General features: G+C 37.7%; 1 protein-coding gene across 8 annotated transcripts in view; it reads left to right on the top strand.

Moving 5' to 3' along the window:
• The window catches only part of LOC139952615 (protein 4.1-like), a 69,957-nt gene that overhangs the window by 1,656 nt on the left and 46,825 nt on the right, over nt 1–21,476 (top strand). For all 8 annotated transcript variants that reach the window (XM_071951812.1, XM_071951811.1, XM_071951810.1 and 5 more), the window contains exons 2-5: nt 1,529–1,618; nt 3,156–3,320; nt 9,141–9,245; nt 9,816–9,858. In XM_071951812.1, the coding sequence (XP_071807913.1) occupies nt 1,544–1,618; nt 3,156–3,320; nt 9,141–9,245; nt 9,816–9,858 (388 nt within the window). In that variant the 5' untranslated portion in view covers nt 1,529–1,543. The remainder of the gene's footprint in view (nt 1–1,528; nt 1,619–3,155; nt 3,321–9,140; nt 9,246–9,815; nt 9,859–21,476) is intronic.

The raw sequence follows: 21,476 nt of genomic DNA, 5'->3' as shown, positions 1-21,476 counted from the left end.
ATATGAGTGTCTGCACCAAGTTGTTGATTAATTTTCTGAATTGGTGGAAAACACTGCAAATAGATTCTAGCCTGTTCGTCATTTTCCTCTTCCATAGCCTGTTCGAAAGTGTTTGGAAAATGAAAGCATTCAATTAGTCAAAAAGAATGGAAAAGTTTAAAACATTTAGTTTAAAGGGATTGTCACTTGAACTTTAAAACAAAACAGTTTTGAAATTCTTTGCATGATGTAGTAGTGGGCCTCATGCTCTTGAGTTCACTTTTTGGGAAAACTGCTCAAATTACCATGACAGCTTTTATTCCCTAAATATCATATGCCTAGAAGGCAGAGAAAACGTTCCCAATCGCATCAGAGAGAAACAAAAATGGATTGAGCTTGTATGCTCTACACAGTAAACCTTACATGCAGTAGTGTGTGTTGAATGGCATCTGATGGTGTGTGACGGGATATGGTTGAATAGCCACAGGCGGCCAGAAATACAGAAATATAGTTGACCTTGAACCTCGTGGGAATTATTGATACATTCAACCTGGGACGATGTAAATTGGCAGCTTGAGAGGGATTGAATAACTGCAATTGGCACAGTACTGTGTGAAAATGATCCTATTATCACGTGTTAATGTTCAAATTAAAACTGTCAGTGCTTTGGTTTCTGGTTTAAAATTGGAAAATGAAACAGGATATTGTTGAAGGAGACAAAAACTAAATATAGTTGGTGTTTGTTGTGGTTATAAATGACATTGTTTGCAATCAGATTCACTTTGTGAAATACTGAGTGTTCAGTCAAGTTGTGTATGGCATCCTGCGCTCAAAGAGGAAGTTACAGCAATGTAGTTTGGTAAGAATTGGATTGGATGGTGATTTGCCAGCCAGATTGTGAGTGGTAGCGAGTCTGAAGACCAGTTTGTATTGTAAGGAAGGAATGGATTTAAAGTAGGACTTTGTTAACTGTAATAAGCCTCATTAGGATCGTGCGCGCAGTGAATTGTTGGATGGGAGTTTTGGATTAGATTTGTAAACAGTGTGTACAAAGTCTAAGGGGGTATAGAGAGACCCTCGCTGACAAATAAGTTTTTTTTTGGGGGGGGGGATTGGTTACATCTAGTATGATGGTTAGATTAGAAGACTTTCATGATAATGAAATACATAACCAATCTCCTCTCAAAATCTAAGCAAATAAAAACGTTCATGCAAAACTTGTGATTTGTCTTCAAACATTGCCTCAATCCAATATACTTTGTACATGCAAGCACCCATGCCGTCTTCTTCCTAAATTTAATTCCCACAGTGCAGTGCCTTATAATGCATGATTCCAAGGCTTACATGTAGGTAGTGGAGATGGGTGTCTAGACCTATCAATGAACTGGCATACATGCCCAGACAAGTTCTTATTAACAAGTTTTAGAGTGAGTGAGACCCCCTTTTATGTAAGGTACTTTAGATACTAGGATTAACTTTTCCCCATGACTGCACAATCAGCTGAGTGCACTCCTTTTAATGATTTTTTCTTCTGTGAATTCTTGTTCAGTTTGCATGACCAAAGATGAGCCAGGATTTTTCCGAGAGTAAAAAGGATATACCATCAGATCAAGATCCAACAGATCAGCAAACTTCACAAGTAAGTAGAACCAGATTGTGTTCAACGTTGCTCAACAAAATTACTTACAGTGACGTTCACTCGTTTCCAGAAAGTCCTAGCTATGTGTTTATTGTAATTGGGCCCCAACTTCATAGAGCTGCTTAAAGGAACACATTGCCTTGGATCGGACGAGTTGGTCAATAAAAAGCGTTTGTAACCCTTTTTTATAAAATGCATATGGGACGAAAGATGTTGTAAGTAGAATACAATGATCCACACTAACATGCCTCAAAGTTGCAGGGTTTTCCTTTTACTGTGCCAACTAACGTGGTCGGCCATTTATGGGAGTCAAATTTTTTGTGTGTGACATAACTTCTTATGAGGAAAGGCTGTTTTTTGTCACATTACAGCAGTTGGAATGTTGATAGAAAAAGTTTAGTTGTTATCAAGGCTGAGTACGCTTCATATATTGAAGGTAGTGGCCTCGATGGTTTTGTGAAACTTCAGACTCAATTTTATACAATTGCTTATGCTCAAATAGTAGCTAAGCACAAATCCATTTGCCTTACCAGACAAAGGTGTCCAGCCAATATCACCTGTGTCATCATTGACTGGCTGCTCAATTTGATTTGGCCCTGAGCTGAAAGCACAAAGCAATTCTACTCCCATGAAAAGGGTTACTGGCCGAGACAACAAGTGATGAGTAATGTTTTGTACTGGTCCCCGTTTATTTTTCCTTTTGAAATTTATTCCTGATGTTCACTGTATAGCAAAGGTTTGTTTTATTGCTCAGATATTAATGGTCTGAATGTGTTGTAAACACTGTGTACTACTGGAGTAACCAATAGAGTCCTTGCCCTGAAGCCATACATTTGCATACGTTTAAGGCCGACACATAATGGAGTTTTCATTGATGTGTGTTGTACTTACAATGTACTCATGATCTACCATTACCTCAAGCACACGTGCTACTGTAAGATTCTGGCCTGGGTAAAGAGATAGTTATTTATGTAGCTTACAACATGAAGGTTGCTATGTGCTGAATACTAAGGCAACGTTATGAACAGCTGTCATGTTAACCCACATGACTATTTTCCAACCGGATGCAATTGACAAGATGGAGCCGTTTGGTAAAGTAATATCAAACGTATCTTAGGCTCCTAAACATATTTTTTTAAACATACAATTTATTATTACTTTTGCTTAACAAAGGGTGCTTAGAACAGAAGTTGAACAATTTAAATGAAGTTTCTTACAAATTTGAAGAGAAAAACCATGACTGATATTGATAACATAAAACAGGACTTGAATGTGAGTGCACATTGGAAAGTTCCAATACAAATTAACATTTTCCTCATAGAGGGCTCCTTATCGAAGGAAAGTTGCTGTGTCCCTAACTTAAAGACTGAGTGAAGTCCGAGGCCTGACATAATATGTCAACAAAGACATGGGTTAGGGTTTGCACCATTTGTTCTTTTATTATGGAAGTGTTTCGTTTGCAAAATAAGGTTAGAGATTTTATTGATATTTCATGTTGTAAAGATGTTTGCGATACGTTATTGTTTAATTTATACAGGAAGCCAGTGAAAGGCAGCCTGCACAACCAACAGGTAGACAGCAGCAGCCCAAGAGAACAAGACCCACTTCCAATTCCCCTGAACGGACTGCGTCTAACTCTGGCAAAATGCAGAGAGTCACTATATTGTTGCTAGATGACACCAAGTTTGAATGCGATGTAGAGGTGAGTCAAACTTTCTAAGCAAAGAAGGCTCTTGCTTATCAGAAACTGGTTTCCAGCCACAATTCCATAAAGTTGCCTTTTTTGCAACTGGTGCTCAACTCATTTTTTGCTTAGCAAGAAGTTTGCCAAGCAGTATTTTCTGCTTAACAGCTTTGTGAAATTGCTTGGGCCCTCTGGTCCTTTGCAAAGCCAGTGGATTTGGGAACACTAGTGTGGAGAATTCACTATTACAATTACTTGTCATTCTTCTCAGGAGAAACCACCATCAAGCTATTGTAAGGTTTAGCTTAGCCATGGTGCCCCTGTTCTTTTCTATTGTTCCCCACAAAATGGTCCCATTTAGATCTGGAGTGAAGTGCTCGTTACCAAACAAAGCTGAACCTTCCCCATTCATAACAGTTAAAAGTCTTGTACAGAAGTGCAAGTTCTCAAAGTTGGAGCCAAAACTCAAAAGTACAATAGCTGTATGTCACACTGTCAGTCAAAATTTGTGACAACTTTCAAAGCGTGATATGAAGTTGAATACAATGTGGACATAACTTCAGTCAGTGAAATTGGCCACATCAATGCACCATTTGTGTTTCTGATATTTCTAGGTGCCTAGCTGTCTCACTAAGCACAAAAGTTATTTAACACCACATTCATTTCAAACCACACACGTTTGGAATGTTTCTAGCTGTTTTAGAGAGTTGAACATATCCCATAGCCCTGTCAGATAGAAACTCCTGGTTTTCTCATTAGTGTAGGGTTTTTCTGTATGAAGTGTGGGTGTGCAATTTAGCAATTATTTGACAATTTGTAAGTTTCACATTCTGTCCGAATGATTAAAGGCTTAGATAAGATCCATGTGTGAATGAAACCAGTCAACAATCTCTCCAGACACACCTTAAAAATGGACTCCATATTGGAAGACTTGTTGACATAAACCAAATTCTTAAGCAGCTCTTATTGGTGGACTGTTCCATGCACATTACAATGTTTGCTCATATCCAATGTACACATGTGTGTACATGGTGTCAATTATGCCTATGCTGCTCCTATGCTGTGCACAACAAAAGACTGTTTTTAAAACCTTGACCCATTTGCATATACAGCTTGCTCAGACTCTTGGGTAAATAACAAACACGACTCCAGCTGCAGTCTAGATTTTTTATTTTGCTGTGTACCATCAAATGTAATTTACAATATTTGCCTTGAGTTTTTATGTGGCATATTGAACATGACTGGAATTTACGCAGATGTTGTCTACATTAATAATGATGCGTCGTGTTGGCGGGCTTGCCTTAAAACTATTGATGATTTTTGCTTTTTGTTGAACCTTGAACTACATTTGGGTTGATACACAAGTGAACTGAATTGAGATTTTCATTCCGTTAAATTGGGGGAATATAAATATTTTAGAACACTACGTATCCAAAGTGGTACAAAAGTCTTTTTGTTTTTAAAAAGACAAATTCAACAAACAATTTATTTTTGTAATTTTTCCTTTTGTAGTATTTCTGGTGTTAAATGTTTTATAATATATTTAGAGTTAATGTGGAACACTAGAATTAATATACTGTGAGAAAAAGAAATTGTACAACCAAATTATTATGATGAAATACCTGATGGTAGCACGTATTGCACACATTCTAAAACTGTACATTTTATATGAGGGTATTTACTTAATACTGTACAACACACAGCTGAGGAGTATTTTATTAGGCCAGTGGACAAACAAAGGTAGAAGATAGCACACATATGCTGTAGGCACATGTATGCACTACAAACATACATCTTTTTAATGAATCCAGGACATGATTGAAGATTAAGTGGTATAGAGAGACACAAACAGAATAGGGTGACTCATAGATAATCCACAATGACAAAAAAACCAAGCGTCTTTATATTAGAGCTGGCACCTTACATGCTCAATGGTGTGTCCATTTTGCTTCATCACTCAGTAGTCGGTGCAAGTCTTGCATCATGTATTTGAACGTTTGGACCCAGTGAAGTGGGCCATTAGATTTTCTTCAAGCGTTTGAGGAGTCGAAGTTTCCCCAAGATGTTTGAATATTTTGAGAGACTTGCTCAGTGTATTACAATGTGCCACAAAAGATCAGATTTGACTCTTTTGTTTTTTGCAGGCCTGATACTACACAGAGGCAACACAGTCGTATGTTCATTGCCTCGGTGCCCGTAAGATGATTCTGTAGAAATTTACAATTTCCTCATAGGTTGCCCATTACAGAGGAAAAAATGCCTTGGTGCCCTTGTACTTTTTTAAACGGAGAATACAGACCTGTGTTTGTTCATTCTGATGTGTTTATATGCACTGGTTCATTAGAAAATTTGTTATCCCTCAGGATCATTTTTCATTTCAACGTCAGTGTTTGTTTTTAATTAATGTAGACATGCAAACTTGCAAACTTTTTCGTTTGCACAATTGCTTTGTAAACACAAAAGAAGAAAGACCCAAATTCTTGTTGTGGTTTGAATGAAAAGTCCATCCCTAATTCCATAGCACTGCTTATAATTTCATTGATTGAATGTATACTCTACTCATTATCACATAATAAATCCAATTGGGAAGAACATTGTAATTAGGAATTGACAAATTAGACTGTGTTTAAACCAGAATGACTAAACCAAGAACCTAGTAGGGTGAACAAACTATATTATGGAGCATCTGTCATCGTGTATGTGTTGTTCACATAGATCAGGGACGCTCTCATCAAAGCTAATTATATTATATTATGCACTGTATACTCCAGCCTGTGTATGCTAGACAGCACTGGGTACTAAACACATGTGGTCACTAAGTAGGCCTACAGATAAATTGTTGTTGTTGTTTGAAGGCTTCTATGCTAGACTTCCAGTGCATCAGTGAAGCAACATTTTCTTTGACTGGGTTTGATGGGGACAACAATTTTATCTTGCTATGAATTTGTCTCGTGTTGACTGTAATTTGACTCCAGAATTTTTGTTCTATAAACCATAATCTGAAGGCCACTGTTAATTTGTTTTCAAATTTCCTTTTGAATTTGTTTGCATAAACACAGACTACAAAATTCCTGCAGAATTCAAAGCATGTCAAGTTCTTGACTCTCAATTATCCTGTTTGTTCAAGATTGGTTGTTTGGAAATGATATTTTGAATTTTTTTTTTAAATACTGCTCTTAAATAATGTAGGCCTATTCATAAGAGGAAACTCAGAAAGAGATCAAAATGATATCAGTACAAACAATAAAATACAAAGTACATTAAAAAAAAACAATACACATTGCTTTTAAACAATCCTACAAAAGGGAAACGGATGTTGGCACAGTCAGAGCTGCCACATTCCTCCATGTTTTCAATTGGATGTGTTCTGAAGTAGTTATGATAAACAATCCAGTTAAAGCCATTGGACCCTTTCGGTACAGAAAAAAAAGAAAAAGTTCACAGATTTACAAATAATTTACAGGGTTTACAGAAGGTAATGGTGAAAGACTTCTCTTGAAATATTAGTCCATGAAATGCTTTACTTTTTGAGAAAACGGTAAAACAATATAAATTCTCGTTAACGAGAATTACGGATTTGTTATAAACACATGTCATGACACGGCGAAACGCGCGAAAACAGGAGTGGGTTTTCCCGTTATTTTCTCCCGACTCCGATGTCCGATTGAGCCTAAATTTCCACAGGATTGTTATTTTATATATAAGTTGTGATACACGAAGTGTGGGACTTGGACAATACTGTTTACCGAAAGTGTATAATGGCTTTAAATAGGGTAGGCACATTAGTTTTTGTTTTCATACTTGTCACTATTCTAAATTCAGCGCAGAAAGATTGTATTCAAATTTTTGTTCAGTAAAAGAACTTTACCAAGGCCATTTGGTGACACCACCAGTAATTGTTTGAAACTTACAGCCAACTTAATATTTGAACACATGAGATGGTGCACTCGTTTGTGTGATGCTGTTTTTGAACGAGCTTTGTTTGCTAGATTAGAACATGTCCACTTAAACTGCTGAGATTAACTCGTGTCACGAGCTTGAGTAATAGAATACGTGAAAAATGAGACCTGTCTGGTACAGACAAGAGATTAAAATCACTCAAGCGGACTGCGATTGAAAAGGTCAGATTATTACCAGTGCTGGCATTGTCAGGCCCTTCCAATGTGATATAACCTAAATTTGCTCCATGCCTTTTGGTCATCGATAACCTTGTCACATTAGACCAGGGTTTTGACAAATTGGTATAAGGTCCAAGGTTTTTCACTGCATTGGTCTGATAGGTGTAAATTGCTGGTAGAATTGTGTGGCGTTGGTTTAGTCAGAACTTTTTAGACTTAAGTTAGGTGTTCCAAATCTTAAAAATACCAGGCGATTGCCTCCATGCTCGCTGGTCATTGCCTTGGTGCTCTTGAAATGCTCCTGTAGAAATTTACAATACTATGTAGGGTGCCCTTGCCCTTTTAAAGGCAGTGGGCACTATTGGTAATTACTCAAAATAATTACTAGCATAAAACCGTACTTGGTGACGAGTAATGGGGAGAGGTTGATAGTATAAAACATTGTGAGAAACGGCTCCCTCTGAGGTAACATAGTTTTCGAGAAAGAAGTAATTTTCCTCGAATTTGATTTCGAGACCTCAGATTTAGAAACTGAGGTCTCAAAATCAAGCATCAGAAAGCACACAACTTTGTGTGACAAGGGTGTTTTTTCTTTCATTATTATCTCGCAATTTCGATGACCGATTGAGCTCAAATTTTCACAGGTTCGTTATTTCATGCATATGATGAGATACAGCAAGTGAGAAGACTGGTCTTTGACAATTGCCAATAGTGTCCGCTGTCTTTAAAACGATGCATACAGGCATGAATGTATGTTTCCATTTTATTTCCTTATTTACATTGCATCTTGGCTCAATGCGGGAATGTGATTTTATATCCGCAAGTAAACTCGTATGATGTCCAGCAGTCGTGCGTTTTCGTTCAAATGTTGACTTTGAGTCTAATAAATATCCTTCAACTCTGCTGAGTATACAAATGAGATTCGTGCTTGTTCAAACGTTACACATGGTAGGCATTTTTTTTCTCATTTAAATTCTGGCCATACATAAAAATTATTTACAAGCTGGCGTCTTGTGGACTTCCCCCCCCCCCCCCCCCCCCGATGTAAATTGGTGCATTTTGTCAAATGATTCCTCTTTTTTAATATACTGTAAGTGGACGGATTGTGGATTTGACATACAATTTGATACATATTGATCAGGCAAAAGACTTAAGTCTTCCAGGTCAACCATCTCCATCAATACGTAGGTCAAGATTGGCAAAAATTCACAAGACAGCTATAAGTAAAGCTAAGCAAAGCAGCGCGGACATAACAAAAATAAGGATGGGCTTTAATACTTTATATGGACGTTTTCATTATGGTCAGTGTGTAATTTTACAAGGTGTAGTGTATATCGGACCGTCACCTCAGTGCAGGCTCGTGGGGTACAGAGCACCGCTTGCCCCACGAGCACTCTCCCACGAAGGCCTCCAATATGCCTAATCTTTCTATTCGTTAGGACTATGATAAACCTCACTATACATTTTTTTCTTCTAGCAGTTTTAATTAAAATCATGGCTGAGCAGGACTTTAATTTGGGGTTTAAAACCATGTGACTGTGAGCTTAAAGTTCAAAATATTTACTGAACCAGAATTGATTTTACAAGACAATTAAATCAGAGAGAACTTTTAATTAACTTTATTGATGATTGTAAGCTGTTACATGTAGTTGATAATAATAATGGATTATTGAATACTTTGGATTTAAGTGTGGAACTACCATTGTTTTATTTTCTGCAGAAACGTTGCAAGGGGCAAGCCATCTTAGACAAGGTATGCCAGCATCTAGACCTTATGGAAAAGGACTACTTTGGTCTGGTCTACAAAGATAACCAGGATGCAAGGGTAAGTGTGCAAGATGATATCCATATTTATAACACCCCTTGCAAGTATTCTGCCTGCTCATTGGTTTAGAGCGCGTCACATGACATGTCTTAGTTTTTCCAGACGACGGCCGTGTGATAGAGCGTCGGTTTGCCATGTGCTAGTCCAACAGACTAGCACATGGCGTGCAGTACCCAGACGTCCATTGCGTATACTGGGATGATAAATTAATAGTCTGTAACCACTTCGGATTGCACGACACTACATGCAACACAGTAAGTAAAAGTGTTTGCAATCTGTATTCGCGTCGTCCGTGAATTGTAGCATTCAGGTCTGTAACTTAATAATAACAGTACAGTATTTAGAAATGTTTGGGGTGTTATAAAACAAATATTGACTGCAGTCAATATTTGTATAATATGATGAAGGATCAAATATAATATTCTTAGTCCATGACACCAAAGAGTATAGCGCTTTTTTACTCTACTCTATTCACACTAAGATCGCCCAACATTTTTGAAAAGTTCCCTATTGCCAACTAACAATATTTACATGTATTCTCCTCCCTTTCTTTTAATTTTTTTATTCTAGACTTGGCTAGATCCAACAAGAGATACAAAGAAGCAGACGAGAAGTAAGTATTATTTTTGAGATTTTCTTAATCAGAACATTCAATTCAGGGACGGTGACAGAGAACACTGCAGTTTGAAGGCACAAACTCATTTGACAGTTGGTCATTGTAAAAAAAAGTAATATCAATTGGAAAGCTTACTTGTTGTTAAGATGGTGACGGTAGTAAGCGTTTAGCTTAGTAAGCAGCCTGCAAATTATTTTGTCTGAAATGCCCCCATTGATTAGGTGGTGTACGTTTGTAAATGCTAAAGGCTAGAGATTCCGTCGCTAAACTTGAATAGGTTTTATGTTTTTTGACGAAAACACCATGACATTTTTTTGGCTCAACAAGTAGAATCTTATTCAGCTGAACTTACAGGTATCTTTATCGACAACTTGGAATGTAAATCAACATTTTGTTGATAAAAAAAACATCTGTGATCGTACCTTTAAACTTTAATCAATATTACCAATTTCAAGGAAATGGTAAATAAATTTCACTTAGGAATTCCCTGGATCTAATCATTGGTACCCCCCCCCCCCCAATTATTCCACGTGTTTTATCCCATACCGTTCAGAAGATGCTTTGTTTTAGTGAAGTTTCGTAAAAATGACAAACCTCTGATTTAGGCCTATGCAGTGATTTTTCCCCTCTGAATTAAGGATTCATAGAATCTATAGAGAATCTAAAAAAATATCAAAGGCGCCAGAAGTGAAGATAAAAAACGTGGGCACTTGACGTAATTGCTTTTGTGCTATTTTGTCTCGCACTGAAAACCCACTGTGACTTCTCACAAAACATCAATATTGCTAGAGCGCTCAAGTATACCTCGCTGTCCAAGTCATTTCCTAAATCACTAATTACACACTTGTTTTTATTATCAGGAGATAAAGGTAGCTCCCCTTAATATTATTTTGAGAGCTTCGTGATTCGATCAAACATTTTTCTTGGCATTTTGCCGTAATTCTACACTTGTTATACGATGCCCCTCTGTCTGGTTGTGACTGTACCTTGACGTATCCATTTCACTGCGTACATCTCACCTTTAAAAAGACAGCTAGTTTATTTGTAACATTACCTGATGTGTTTAGTTAGCTGACCACTGTCTTATTGTTCACACATCTTCTCAAAAGAAGAAGTGAAGATGGACATCCAATCCCCCCAAAGACCCTGAAAATTTATTAATTATTTTCTAACCATCCACGTCGGGAGTTATGATTTCATCATAATTTCGCCCAGCCAACAATCATCTTCCTTGACACCTCGGTATTAGAGACCCAATTTCATAGAGCCTCTTAAGCACATAAAGCAGCTAAGCACAGCAACATTATGCTTACCAGATCAAGGTTACCAGCCAAAAGGCCATGTCATGTGTGCAATTTGTGACTGGTAGCCTGCTCATTTCTGCTGAGCACTGCCTCGGAATTGTTAAGCGATATCTTCTGCTTAAGCAGCCCCATGAAATTGGGCCCTGATTTTGTTGGGTTGGGCGTGAGAGGGTATTGATGCGAGAGGGGCCATACTACACACAAAGTGGGTGCTCACTGTTCATGAGTCAGCATACAGGGAACAATTTCGTCCATGGCAAAAAATTGAGACTGCAAACATTTTGTGCACACTAAATGCTAATAATTGAACAGCAAATTGTGATATTTGAGTTGCAACTAGTACATTTTGTGTGGCATTTTGCTCTGCTACATGTATACAAGGGAAATCGTTCTCCATGGCATACCAGGGATTCTGCCATCAAATTGCTGTAGCCTCCCCGATGATGGATTTGTTGCAACTGATTAACCCTAAACCCTGCATACTAATTCCCTCACAGTTCAATTCCTGACTGTGAAGATAGATGGGCAAGGAATGTCAGGGTAGGCTTGAGCAGCTTGTTTCAAACCTTGATAAAAAGTATCCAGTATGAAAGGCAGTTGCTGTGGAAACATTCGTTTAATGAGACCATCATGTAATTTTTTAGGTCTGCATAATTTTTTTTCTATTCTCAGTTTGAAAGGTTTTAACATTACGATTGCAATTGTGTGTGGGATTGTTGGAGTTTGATGGATGTTTATGAAACTTACTCTTCGTAGCATACACTTCTATTAGATGGGTTGATAAATGATACTCAAGTACAAGTTCAGGTGATGTAATGAAGCAGGAACACTTTGTAAATGTACGGGTAGTGTTATTGTTTGTACATGAAGTACCCATAAATGTGCATGGAATCTGACGCCCATGCGTGTTTAAAACTACACTTTATGATGACAAATTATGCATGCACTTTGAAGTGAACATGGGCATTCAATGTATGCACTGCGTACATACATTTACTGATGCAATAGTTGTAGGACATGTATAAATAAACCTGTTTGTCAAGGTTGAGTTAGTTTTTGTAAGGATGACAGCAGTATTGTAATGAAGGTCGTGGGTGACTCACTGTGTGTGAAATGCAGGGTAGTTAAATTACACCTCCTGGTCCTGGTATATCTATGCTAATATTTTTTCAGTTCTTTCATTGAACTTTTTTTTGTATAAAAGTGTATGCCCCCCTCCCCCAATGTAGTTCAAGTTCATTTTTTTATATATTATTGCCAGGGTTTGCCCTTAACATTTATTTTAGTGACTAAGCTAACAGGACTAGTAAGCTTTTCATATTACTGGTCCGTCAGCTTCTGAAACATTCAGTTTAAATTGTTGTGTCTGAAAGCATGGCCCATTGATGGAGCAAATGTTTTTGACTAAAACCTTAAAGGTTGTTTCTGCCTGTGACCTTTAAGAAGAATTAAATTTCTCCGTTTTATATTACCTGCAATGATTCTTTAGTCAGAGTCGCAATTTTATTTTCTATGTGCGGTTAGATTTTCGCCAAAGGCTATTTTCTTTTACCTTTCACTCTGTACAAATAATAAATCGAGGGCGAGGCTATAGCTTGAACTCATCACCTGCTTTATCAGTTGTTTCACACCGCTTTTTATTTGGTGCGGGCCTTCTGACACGGAAGACTCAATTCGTGTGAAACACACTCGGGGCCTGTATGCTTCATTTTGGAAAGGACAAGGGCACCAAGGCATTTTCTCCTTGGTAAAGGGCACTCTATGGGTAAATTGCAAATTTATACTATAGCATTTCAAGGGCACCAAGGCAATGAACAGGGGGCATGGAGGCAATCGCCTTCGATGCCTCTGTGAAGTATCAGGGCTGCTCACTTTGAGTGTCACTATTCTAAAGAAGGAAACAAAATAACGGAATGTAATAAATTGCTTTGACATTTTGATTTGTTGAGGTAGATGAAAATTGCAGTGAGTTTTAGACTATTGATTTTTCCCTGTGGATCTGAAAGGCTTGTAGTGTTGACGCTCAATTGATGATGCAAATACAGCGTTGAAATACAACCAAAAACCTTGCCAATGGCTGCTTGTCGATTATCCGTATGTAGTGTGAATATTTATTCTTGTAGTAAATGAGTACTTCCGGGCAGAATGGTCCAACAGTATGGCTTTGCTAATCATATTAACTCAAGGGGTACACGGGTTTTGGTCAGTCCTTAAGTGATCATCGATCAACAGCATCGAGATTTGGAAGGAAGCCGAGGATGTTCATAGATCTATTGAATTAGGTTATCTAAATGCTTTTGTTTTAATGCGGTGAAGTTGTTTGAATAGCAACAGAAACAGGATGTGCCGTATGACATGATTAAACCACTAGGAGATACACCATGCATTGTGTTACAATTCTACACGTACATGCCATAGTTACGTTCATAGTATTAGTTTGACTGCTGAATATTTCAAACCGAGTCCCTTGATTTCGTTGATTTGGTTTTTAAGAAGTGTTTCTCTCTCTTTTCAAAATGACCAAGATTATCTTGCACAACTTCCTAATTGTAAACTTGGGTGTGATCCCTGGCCATATATGGCAGTTATAGGTTAAATGGCTTCTGACTGTTGCCCCTGAATAAAGTTATTGAAAAAGCCTTTATTAGGCCTGGTTAGCTTAGTTGTTAGAAATACGGAAAATATAGCGCGTCTGCCACCCATATTCAACTCGGCCTTCGGCCTCATTGGATATGGATGGGACGCAGAAGCGCTATATTTTTCTGTATTCCACTCGCGCTTGTGTGATAACTTGTGTGATAACTTATATTATCACGACTTACCAGTGTAATGCATTTTTGCGAAAATCATGGCGATATCAAAACTTGTTTCAAAATATTAACAAATACCTCGAAATTCAAGAACTTAACAAAAAAAAAAAAAAATTATTTTCCTACTTACCTACCTGGAATTTTTTCAGGCCGTTACCGTTAACACAACATTTATTTTGTTTGGCCTTAGGGCTGGATAGGTCAAATGGTAGAGCACCAGTATGTTAATCCAGAGGTACCTGGTTCAAATCCCCTCAGATAAAATTGTTCTTTGTTCAAACCCAACTTATTTAAAGCCAAGTCAGTTTCCATTGTGGTTTATTTCTTGACTTTTGTTTACATTCAGTTACATGTTTTGGATGGTGTTTAGTCTCTCGGTCAGGAGTCCTTCCATTGTTTTGTCTATTATTGTGAAATTGAGGAAATGGGGAAACCAGCTCTATCCGCTCTCACTGATCATAAATAGTTTTGTGTAATGAGTAATTGCCTTCGGTACTTCCTATTAGTGATGGGTGTTACTTGTCAACCAAAGTACGCAAACTTCAACTAGATTATGTGATTTAGTATCAGCTAATGTTTCCTGTTGGGACCCTAACTTTTTGGAATGGGACTGCATTATGTTGAATAGAGTCGTAATTGCAATGGTTGCAACAGCTGCTGTCTTTTGTGATACAAATTGACGTTAACCTTCCATTTCCTTGTATAATAATAATCATAATAGTAATTATAAAGCAATCTACTTAGTACGCTTAATTACAGCGCTAACAAAAAATATACAAGTGAAGAAAGTATATTAATTAATTGATAGTCAAATCTACTGCAACAAATTGATTAATGTAGAAAGAGATATGTTTTAATCATCTTCTTGAATTGGATGGTTGAATTGGCATTTTGATCAAACAGGGTAGACTGTTTCGTTGCCATGCTGCAGTGTCTGTGAAGGTTCTGTCACCAGCTTTTGGGTTCGTAGAGAAGTCAAAGACGAAAAGGGTTTGAGCTTGACTGGAGGTTTGGTCTTGAGGAAATTAAACTCAAAATGCAGGATTGCATTCTGGTGACTGGTTGTGAATTTGTAAACCAATATTAAAATGTTGTAACAAACTCATTTTGGGATGGGTAGCCAATGTAATGACTGCAGCTAAAGTTTTCATGAATGAGGAATCGTTTAATTTGCTTGCTTATCGCAACACTACAGTCAAAGTGTGGTACATAACTAGTACATATGCCTTGTTATAACCCTAATGCTAAAATGTCCTCATCGGCAATACCGCATGAAATCTTGATCAACACAAGAAAGTCAACTCACAAGTCGTAAATTGACACTGATCCTTTTAATAAGTGAAGGAAAAAAATCCCCCAGAAATGACCATTTTAATGGACGACCTTTAGTCGAGTTCCACATTAATTTCCTTTGGATCTTTTAAACAATTCTTTGCTTTACATCCTGCCATTTAGTCGCCCACTCAAAACAGTTTCAGTAATTGTGCACTTTCAGAACGTCTTGCTGCCAGCTACGTATGTGAATCAGTTTCTTCTTCTTTCTGTTAGAAGGGGCTTTCCTTATAGATGAAAGAAAAACAATAAGCATGCATCTGTCTTTATGAAAGTAAAATTATTTATAACAACTCATACTAAAACAATATTCAGAAAGAACTGTATTTACTTATTTGTCATGGATAAACTTTCTCTAACCCTAACGGAAGTATCTCACAAGACTTCACCCATATCAGATCTTATATCAAGTATCGATCACTAACAAGGGAATAAAAGAGTAAGTGATGAAAAATAATATGGGGCCATTTTAAATCGATAGCAGAGTGCCCATGCGATAACGGCGCAAGCCACTATAGGGCTAGATACAGCTCAGTTGGTAGAGCACTGGCACATTAATCTGAAGGTCGGTGGTTCAAGTCCTGCTCTAGTCAATTTGTTTTGCTCAATCCTGAATCATTAATAACCCAGTCAGTTCTCGTTTGGTTTTTCATTTCAAACAGTAAAAACAGAATATTTCATACATTTTCAATCAAAGTTTGTTTCTTACTCAAGAATTGATCAATTCTTGAATTTATTCTTAAATCTCTTGGTTGTTGTCAACCGACTTTAAAATATGCAAAGTTAAATAATGACTCCAACAAATCTTGCTGACTAAGCAAATAAAAACCTTTTTGTGTATTGACTCCCCCCCAAATCGCCTGACTCAATCTTGATATTTTGCATATTTTCATATTTGGCAAGCCGACTCTAAGACTTGTTATGTGGCGTCACACTTTCTGAACATCCCTGTATATCTAATGATTCCATGCCCTTTGGTTCTCATGGATTGATTTAATTAAATTCATTGCTGATTTCCAAACTAGACGCTGTACCTTCGGGCTGCGTTTTACGCCGCGGCCATGATTTGCACAGAATTAGCGTTTATGATATACGCAATGGGGAGGGTGGATTATCATAAGATTTTTTAGCCACGCTATGAGATCCAGTGATACAATTACCATAGGTGTGCATGTCTGCGCACACACAGTCGAGATGTTTTTCACTTGAATTCATGGTAGGGAAATATTATAACTTACAGTTGTAGGGTATGAGCAAGCAACGTACACATTTTACCCTTCCGGCCTCGGTTTGGTTACATTGATCATAATTAATGGAGAATAAACAAGATGGCGGCTGTGATAAAAAGTCTATCATTTCGGGCTTGAAACATCAGAGGTTCGCTTCTGAAAACAACTCAATACAAAACAAAATGTAAATCCGAAAAAAGTCAACTTAAAAAGATATATAGAAAATTCCACCCTGTTTCTACAATTGAGAAGAGTTCAAACTTTTCAGAGTTAAGTTTCAGTTCCATGCACAGCCAAATAGCCATTACTACAATCTACATTTAACCAATGTACGTTATTGGTGTTGTAAATATTGCCTTTAGTTAAAGGAAGTTTGAAGTAAATATAAAACACACCCACCCTAGCCTTCATAAAACTATTTACATACTCGTGGTTCCATAAAATTAAAAAAACTCTACATGCCACTTGGGTACCTAAGCACTGGATACAGAAGTATGCTGCAAGATTTGTATTTCTATTTTCTGAACAAACAACATTGTTTTGGTTTTTTTTTTCACAAGCTTGGCTCAGGGTCAACTAAATCAAGCTACAATTGTAATGAAGAGAAAACATGTTCTGCAGTCCACAAAAATATCAGGTTGCTGGTATGGCTAGCAACGAACAAGTTGTAATTGCTTTGTGAAATGTTTTGGTTGTCTTTGGATATCAGAAACCGATTTCTTGAGCTCCTGGTCGTTATGGCGTTGTTGGCACTTCAGATATTTTTGTTGGCAGGACCGACTAGAGGAAATAAATCATAGTCATAAGTATGCGGTACCACGTTGTCTAGGCTCGGTCAGGTTACAATGTTTCGGGGGGTGATGGAAGTCTAATAGGACTTAAAATTTGAGAACGGTCTTCACACTGGTACAGGCGTTATAGATTAAAGGCTTATTTAATATCTACAGCGTGAAGGCGGAAAAACAGAGTTCCTGTCCCTGCCTTCAGAATGTGCCTCAAAACAAACTCATCAATTTGGTGTATGTCGGCCAAGCATAGCAAAGCGGGGCATATATCCGCAGGCAAATAAAGCCAGCCAGTTCGTAGAGCTAGACAGTATTTTTTCCCATTTGCGAATAGAGCTACATAAGTGGACTCCACACCCTGTGTTTACTCTTTTTTATTGTATAGCAAGTCCAAAGTCGATGCTTGCACACCTAAAAAAAAAGAAGAGAAATTTACCAGACTTGTTTAAGTTGCACATTTAGCATTGTAAACATTTTGTAAATGTTAAATATCGACGATGACGTCAGTTTCGCTTCTAATTTCTATTGATACTTGCGCAATTTAACATCATGATGAATAACAAACCACTTTGAAAACAGTTTATTATGTTCATGTTGAATGTAAAAACTACTTTTTTGTTTTACAAAAATACCATTGAATTGTTATGAAATTATGTATAGTTTTGTCACAAGATACTGGGACCAAAATTAAAACGTTTCACTTCCTGTATTGCCAATAAATACACGATTATTTTCTCTATTTAAATTACTTGTATTGTAAACTTGAGTGTGATTCCTAGCTACATGTCGCAGTTAAGGTTGAATGGCATCTGATAGGGAAATAACCAACATAGGGCTAGATAGCTCAGTTGGTAGAGCGCTTGTAGGTTAATCTGGAGGTTGCAGGTTTAAGTCCCGCTCTTGTCAATTTTTCTTTTTCCCAAGCCAAAACTATTTAGAAATTTTCCCAGTCAGTTTCTCTTGTGGTTTGTTACTAGAAGCCCTGGGCTGGATTTCACAAAGAGTTTGGACTAGTCTTATCTCGAGTTAGGACGAGTTAATCGTCCTAACTTAGGAAGGCAGCCTTGAGTTTTTAATATCCTAAGTTAGGACAGTTAGGACTACATGTAGTCCTAAGTTACGACTAGTCCTAAGTTCTTTGTGAAATCGACCCCTGATATGTTAGAGGTTTCGGTTGAGCCTGGGACAACATTAAAGATAGATATGAAATATGATATGAATATTGTTCTTTGTTGTGTCCAAATTAAAAATACACGATGATTGTGTTCCATTGGGTGTTGGAAACATTAAATAAACACATACTTATAACAACAACCACAGATATAATGATAATGATATGCACACATGCTCGAAATGTTCACACCCTGATCCGCGCAGATCGCGTCAGACTTATTCCACGTCTCATACACATGCGTCATCTACACTCCACCATCCCTTTCTGCTTGCCACACTGATGAACATTATACCCTCAAGGGCTCATACCGTCCCTGTCTACTACACTAGCAGACAGCACTACGAAGCGAAGTCCAGGGGCGTAGCCTTTGCACTGTGCACACATACAAATACGCTTCATTGAATATGTTTTCATGGATATAACACAGCCTGGTGGTAGGGTATTATCAATGACTATAATACGCATAGCCATAGTGTGGGGTGCACGGTGTGGTTTACAGCGTTCATGATCATAGCGTTGACACATGGACCATATTTTTATGCTTAACGATTTGAAGGGTCCCAGTATTGTAATTGACATATATTTGAGTTATTGGTTGTAGGATGATACCCAACTGGTCCAGGGACCACACATATTTCTGCCATATTTCTGTTGATGGCTTATTCAAGGGAGTTGATCATAAAACCAAAAATCATAACAGTTTTGAAAATCAGCCATAGTTATTTTTGCGTGGAAAGTTTGTGCTTTGACTGTAATCATGGTTTATTTATTTCAGTTTTTACGGCAGGTCTCGAAATAACCCTTGTCACCCACAGTAATTACCGTGGTTGGTGCCTTGTGCTTTTGCTGTGGTGCCCTTTGTGAAGTTCCATCGTAAATTTACATTTGCTTCTGGCCCCTGGTCTTTGTGCCCCTTGAAATACTCAACTAGAAATTTACATTTTTCTGATGCTCTTTATCTTTGAAGCAAAATCCCTTTGAAGGATTTCATTTTGTTTGCATTCGACCAGAAAATGTTGATTAAAACATTTCTGCTTAGCAGCAATTAGCAGGATACCAGTCACAGATGTTACATGTGAGATGGTATTTTGACTGGTATGCATGTTCTGCTAAGCATTATTTTGTTATGCTTAGCTACTTTTTGAGCTTAAGCAGCTCGATGAAATTGGGTCCAGGGGACGGGAGGATTTGAAGATGGTCATCAAGCAACCCAATCTTATTCTGTGTTTTTGTTGCTGCTTTCTTGGGATTACCAACAAAGACATGTTGTGCCTGTATGTAATAGCTTGCTCAAACGACATGAAGATGCTGAAATGAGGCAAAGGGTTCACACACAGTTCACGCACAGCTTGTCTTAACTACTTACTCCTAGCGTACGCACTTGCGCCGGAGGGTTTCTTGTCTTACATCGGTGTATATTTTCTTTTTAAATAGCCTAAGATTTCTTGATGGTCATCTGGAAACCATTAAACAGCCAATAGCTTTTCCATGAAATGCTCACCACATCACTCTCAATAACTCGTTGTTGATGTCTCAAGTGCATTGAATATGTCTTGAGATTTTGTGAAAACCTCTTTAAGAAATTTCTTACTATTGTAAGTGTATCGTCTGTGAGGCATGTACAGTGAATTCAGAAAATGATAATGGCTGAGATTCACAGATCCACATCAATGATGCGTACTTCCATGTACCTCAATACTTTATAGGTTTTTATGAGCCATACTTGACATTTTTCATCGGCGTGAGAAAGATGTCCTGTATGTACCCTGATGATCTTCCTCAATAGAGATGTACAGGATTTGTAGATTTGACATCGGAGCTGAGGAATCTGAAAGGGAGCTCATGTTAATGTATTGAGGAAGATGCATGGAGCGTACAAAGATAGGCAGTGAGTTTTGTAATCTGGATCTGTCAACGTGTGGCACATCAACCTTCTACCCTTCAAACTCTTACAAGATTGGTTTAGGCCTGATCCTCTGGCCATTGCCTTGGTGCCCTTAACATGCTACGATAGAAATTTACAATTTCCTCTTAGGATGCCCTTTACCAAAGAGAAAAGGTCTTGGTGCGCTTGCCCTCTCAAAAACCAAGCATACGCTTGTTGGATTTTCCTGGTTGGTGCTTCGCATATTTTGTTTCTTGCCAGTTTCCATTATACATGGACATTTGGACAGGGCTCTAATTTTGGGAAAATCAACAGACTTGGAGGATCGCAGAACTTGTAGCACAGAATCTTTACTGGACTGGGATTTTATTTATAAGACCAGAATTAAAATGAAAAGAGACTAGAATAAAACTGAGAAAATAGAAATTAGCTGTTGCAAACAACTTACATGTACCAACCGATGTTATAATGGCAACAAATAAATAATGGCCTGACGTAGACTTGAAATGAGAACAGGTTTTATCTTAAAGGCAGTGGACACTATTGGTAATTACTCAAAATAATTATCATAAAACCTCATAATTAATGGGGAGAGGTTGTTGTATAAAACATTGTGAGAAACAGCTCCCCATGAAGTGACGTAGTTTTCGAGAAAGAAGTAATTTTCCACGAGTTTGATTTCGAGACCTCAAGTTTAGAATTTGAGGTCTCAAAATCAAGCCTCGTGTGTATTTTAAAAAATTTTCCTGAATGTAAATTTGTATCTGACATGGCTTGTAAGTGTATGAAGCAACAGCCACCTTTGCTCGGTCAGTTATCTCCATGGTTGGACCTAACACCCAAGTATTTATCATTAGAAGGTTAGCGCTGGCTTTCTATTGCACATGAAATATTTGATGTAAACATCAGAGCAACGTGACTTTGCTGGCCCTTCAAGTGTGTGCTTAGAATTGACTGTCAAGTAGTCTGCGCAGGAGAGTTTGCTATGGGTCTAAACCCATGCTGAATACTGATGAGGCCGAAGACAGACGAGCTTGAGAGGGTATTAACGGTCGGGTCTAATGAGAAAATTTTTCCATGAGGTTGAGTTCATCTT

This window comes from Asterias amurensis, chromosome 20 (assembly GCF_032118995.1).
Source record: "Asterias amurensis chromosome 20, ASM3211899v1".
NCBI classification, from domain to species: domain Eukaryota; kingdom Metazoa; phylum Echinodermata; class Asteroidea; order Forcipulatida; family Asteriidae; genus Asterias; species Asterias amurensis.
Note: the sequence above shows the minus strand (reverse complement) of the source record. Positions and strands in the feature narration are given on the sequence as shown.